This window comes from Pyrus communis, chromosome 5, assembly GCF_963583255.1.
Source record: "Pyrus communis chromosome 5, drPyrComm1.1, whole genome shotgun sequence".
In the NCBI taxonomy this organism is placed as follows: Eukaryota; Viridiplantae; Streptophyta; class Magnoliopsida; order Rosales; family Rosaceae; genus Pyrus; species Pyrus communis.
This window is the reverse complement of record NC_084807.1, coordinates 23672661-23677500: the sequence shown is the minus strand read 5'-3', so window position 1 is coordinate 23677500 and position 4840 is coordinate 23672661. Positions and strand designations below refer to the sequence as shown.

The following is a 4840-nucleotide window of genomic DNA, read 5'->3' as shown; positions in this document are numbered from 1 at the left end:
TATAATTTTTTTAAACAAATGATATTATATACACTAAAAATGTGAGGAGTGAGCTAACCCTCACAATAGGCTTGCAGTAATATGGTTCAAATTCGTCTTTCGCAAGAACCGAACTTAAAACCTCTTATTTATAAATAAAAAAGAATATCACTAGATCGTGGTATTAAGTGACAAAAAAAATTATAAAATTAATACAAGGGGTTTGATTCAATTTAAGTTGTTTTCATATAGGCCAAATTTAACCAAAGCGAATTACAGTTTGGCGGTAAAACTTAATCAAATTGCTCAAGGAGTTAACAAATTTCGCTTTTACCATTCACATTTTCACAACAAAGTTACAACATCAAAATGTTTGACAACAACTAGATTTCAAATTGTCACAGATATATCTCATTATTCACGCGATTTGAATCTAAAATCTAATGGTTGTTCCGCACCAAATCCTAACTGGTCTTACTGCTTTTGAAACATAACAAAGTCCGGTGTTTTATTACTCAATAATACAAGTTATTCTCCGCCATAAAGATCTATTATATGATCAAAATTGAGTTAATTTTCTAAACCACTCAGAATACCAAACACGATAGAAGAATATCGCATAGTATACGACTACCATTCTCTCTTTGAAATTGTCATTACCATCAATATTTTATTATTTTAAAACAATAAAAAAGATGCAGATCATGAGAGTACCCAAAATAATATATATACAAATATATATTTTCACCCATCACGTCGATCCCTCTGTCTTATTTCTCTGTATAAATTTATCTTTGCTAAACATTGCATCACTCTGTCCCAGCTCAACCAAAACACTCCCTCCATCATTTCATCACCTCTCTCACTCTCTCTCTTCAAAACCTTCACAACTTATCCATGGCGGACGACGGCCTGGAAGCCTTCCACGTGCCCCAACAGAGCAGAAGAGACAAGCTCCGTTTCACCCTCCAAAACCACCCACCCCAACCACCGTTTTCTCTGCCTCTCTTCTCCGAATCCCGCCATTACGACGGCGTCTCTTTCCGGGCCGGAGAACTCAGAAGCTCGGTTCCTCTGGGCCCGTTCACCGGCTACGCTTCGATACTGAAGCGGTCCAGGTTTCTGAAGCCTGCCCAGCAGCTCCTCGAGGATTTCTGCGGGTCGGTTCTACCCGACTCGGATCCTCCTCCGCCCAACTGCTGGAGCTTTTGCGCCAAAGATCACCGGGTCGACGTTCAGATGAAGAACTCTCGGCTGACGACCATGCTGGAGGAGGTATATTATACACCACTAATTAATTTTAATTATACGTACTGCACTTTTCCGTATCATCAATATTTTAATTTAATCAAATCTAAATTGTGAGAATGAAGATTATAATTCGTGTACATAAATGCATGGTCTTTTTTATGAGAAATTTTTTAGTGTAACACAGTTGTCATACAAGTATATAAAGATACAACAGTTTAAAAAATTGAAAAAAAAATTATCTAATTGTGTTATAACATTTTGATTATCGATTTTGTTTGTGACACGATAAAAAATTTCTCCATAAGAGTTCTTACGCCCCATTTATAATTTCATATACTATTAGATAAGAACATATAAATGTCACAAAAATTAACCAAAAAATGTTTCTAATTAAGATGTTAATCTTGATTAAATTAATATTTTCTGAATTTTTGGATGGAATATGGGTCAAATGTGGGAAGATAATTGGATTTAACACAGTAGTAATGTAGTATGAGGTTGATGTCAGGGGAGTCACATCATATGATTGATTTGTTCAGTAGTCATGGCCTAAAGGATGTCTTGTCTTGTCACAAATTAATTTTTTCAACTGTGTATTGTTTCTTATTGGTTTGTAATTTTGTCCACTGTTCATTTTTTTCTTCACTTGTCATGATTAATTATCGGGTGATAGATTATGGCACATGACCATGTATCTGTAAATGGATGGGATCGCCCTAGGTCAAATCTTATCCATTCCAATCACGAGTTAATTTTAGGGGTTTTTTGAAATAAGTCTAAATAATTAAAAATTGGACCTATTTCAAAAATTAAAAGTCATTAAAAATTGAATCTATTTTAAAAGGTAGTCTATAAAATTGTACCTATTTCAAATTTTTCCTTAATTTTAAGAAAAATTTTATGGAATTTTTTTTAAAATGAGATTGTTTAAGGATTCTTTGACACTGTACAATTTAATGTTAATATTGTAAAATATTGTGCAAAAAAAAAACATAAAATGACAGATAATTCATTAGGAGTTTCACTTTTGTGAGAGTCAACTTGGCATTTCTCTAATTTCAATCGAATTGTATTCAAATTATCTCATTTATGTTATTTCTTGTTAAATAAGATTTGGATTACATTCTATCATCATTGAATTTAGTAACTTAACTGTTGTATTGTATTCATATGTTGATTAGTTGATTTTGTATCGTAATTAATTAGTTTACGTGTATTTTCAACAATTTAAAAAATAGTGATGTTATCTACACATTAGTTTTTACCTTTCACACATTTTCTATAGTTTAATTCTCTTCCATTCATCCGATCTGGAGATCGAAAATTGAGGTGAGTGGAAGATAAAAAATAAAAAAAAAGTGTAGATATTGCCACCCTTCAAAAATTTCATGTTGCATAGGGATTAGCCACTTTATGTTAAATTAGAGCATATATATTGTCTAATAAAGAAAAGAATAAAAATAAATGATAATTATGCGAATCCGATTATTATCGGATAAACTTTAACTCATATTTAATTACTTTTTTCTTTCTAGAAAATAGTAGAGAGATTTGAACTCGAATATAAGGGATCAGACACATTGCCCTAACCCCATTCTGCATGCTAACGTAGAAATATAACTGAATTGTCCATAGTATTGTGGGTCTAGTGGAGGCACAATGGACTTTTAGGCCCAAATAAAGAAAGTTTTGGCACCCAAGTCCCCTTAAATTGTGTTCTCACATCTCATGTTTCCTAGGTGTACAAGAGGTACAAACTATACTGCCAACAAATGGAGTCCGTGGTGGCATCGTTTGAAACCATTGATGGACTTGGAAATGCAGCCCCTTACATATCCCTTGCCATCAAAACCATCTTGAAGCACTTTGGTTGCCTGAAGAATGCCATTTTAGACAAGCTTCAATCCGGAGGCAAGACGTCGCTTGGCGATGAAGAAACTGATGGGTTTTCTGTAATAGGCCTTCAGAACAACCAGAACCCAAATGATCATTTGAATTTGAAGTTGACCACCACCAACAACCTTCGTCAATCGGTCTCCCGGTCCCAGAGAGGTCTCCCGGAGAATGCAGTGGCTGTGCTGAGGACCTGGCTCTTTGAACACTTTCTGCACCCGTTAGTTATTTCTCATTTTCCATTAATATAAGTCAACAGCTCAATTAGAATATCAATTCAATAAATTGGTAATTTGGTATCTTGTGACTTGGATTTTGTTCAACATTTCAGCTATCCTTCTGATTCTGAGAAGCTGATGTTAGCTCAACAGACGGGCCTATCAAGAACTCAGGTGAGACAATTTTTCGTTGTTGATTCTTGCAGCATTCTTTTCTAATGTGAGGAGGGGGATTCGAGCTCGGTGCATGGTACCCGAGCCTACTTGGCTATGCCTAGGTCGGCCCAATCTTTCTTTGGTTCATTTCTATTAGGAGATAGTAGCACTGCCCCTGGAACTTATGACCTTCCAATTCGTCCTCTCGGCTTTCAGTCTGGTTCTAAGCCCCCTTTAGATTTTATGATGTGCAATATGCCTGCCGCTGTCAAATTTATCTCAATTTCTGATGGTTTCCCCACTGTAAATGAATGAAACTTACCTCAATTTGATATCTGCCGCTGCCTGCCGTGTCTATTTATCTTCGGACATATATATTGCAGGTTTCGAATTGGTTTATTAATTCGAGAGTGAGAATCTGGAAGCCGATGGTGGAAGAAATACACATTCTTGAAACACAGCAGGCTCAAACAATTCCAGACCCAATGAACAAGAGTGTAAAGGCACCTCTTCACCCTTCTGCAGAGAATCCAGTTCTCCATCTGGGGACCCCGCCTATGAATTCTTCTAGCCAAAAAGCTCAAGACATCCAAACTAAACGCCCTCGAAAAATCCAACACGATTTGCCTAAGCAGAGCGAGACATGGAGGAGGAATGCAGCTAATGGAAGCTTAACAAGCAATGATCTACAGAGAATTAGGAAAACAACCGAAATAGATGAAGTTTCCTTAGCTTTAAGCCTTCAGGCGAGAAAGTGAGCACGTTGGAAAGGATTAGGGTGTAAAAGGAAAGACCCTGCTGCTGCATGTTTCTACGGGGCAAACTTTTGTTAACTTCATCTGTTATGGGTAACAAGATTTTGTTATTAGTTGCTTGTGTGTCAGATATTCCGAGAGACAGGTCAAGATTCACTCCTAATTACACTTAACTTAATCACCTATTGTTATCACTAAAAGTCCAAGTATTATTAGGAGTGAAATCACACACTTATATGTGTTATTTTATTTTCTCAATTTCCTGATGTGGGATTATATTCAACACACCTTCTCATGTGTGAGAGACATGTCATTGACCTACTCTTAACCGCACTTAACTTAATCACCTATTGTTAGGTGTTGGGTTTTATCACAAAAGGCCTAAGTATTATTATGAGTGAAACCACACACTTATATGTGTTACTTTATTTTCTCAATTTCCTGATGTGAGATTATATTCAACACACCCCCTGTGAGCACAACATATTGGGCCACATGGGAAACTAATCCTACATCGGACATTAAGCGTTGAAGCAAGGTATTAAGTTAAACTCGGTAAGTCGGGCACAACAAGGCCCACAAGACCCA

General features: G+C 36.2%; 1 protein-coding gene across 1 annotated transcript; it reads left to right on the top strand.

Moving 5' to 3' along the window:
- The first annotated feature begins 770 nt into the window (after positions 1 to 770).
- Positions 771 to 4628, top strand: LOC137735274 (BEL1-like homeodomain protein 9). The gene is made up of 4 exons (XM_068474687.1): positions 771 to 1254; positions 2970 to 3343; positions 3455 to 3515; positions 3881 to 4628. Exons 1-4 carry the CDS (start codon positions 877 to 879, stop codon positions 4253 to 4255), a joined length of 1188 nt encoding a protein of 395 aa, XP_068330788.1. The 5' UTR covers positions 771 to 876; the 3' UTR covers positions 4256 to 4628.
- The last annotated feature ends 212 nt before the right edge of the window (positions 4629 to 4840 follow it).

Coding starts and splice junctions, on each gene's coding strand:
- LOC137735274 (XM_068474687.1), top strand. CDS start 877: ATGGCGGACGACGGCCTGGAAGCCTTCCACGTGCCCCAACAGAGCAGA. Junction 3,344..3,454: donor TTTGAACACTTTCTGCACCC/GTTAGTTATTTC, acceptor TCAACATTTCAG/CTATCCTTCTGATTCTGAGA. Junction 3,516..3,880: donor CGGGCCTATCAAGAACTCAG/GTGAGACAATTT, acceptor TATATATTGCAG/GTTTCGAATTGGTTTATTAA.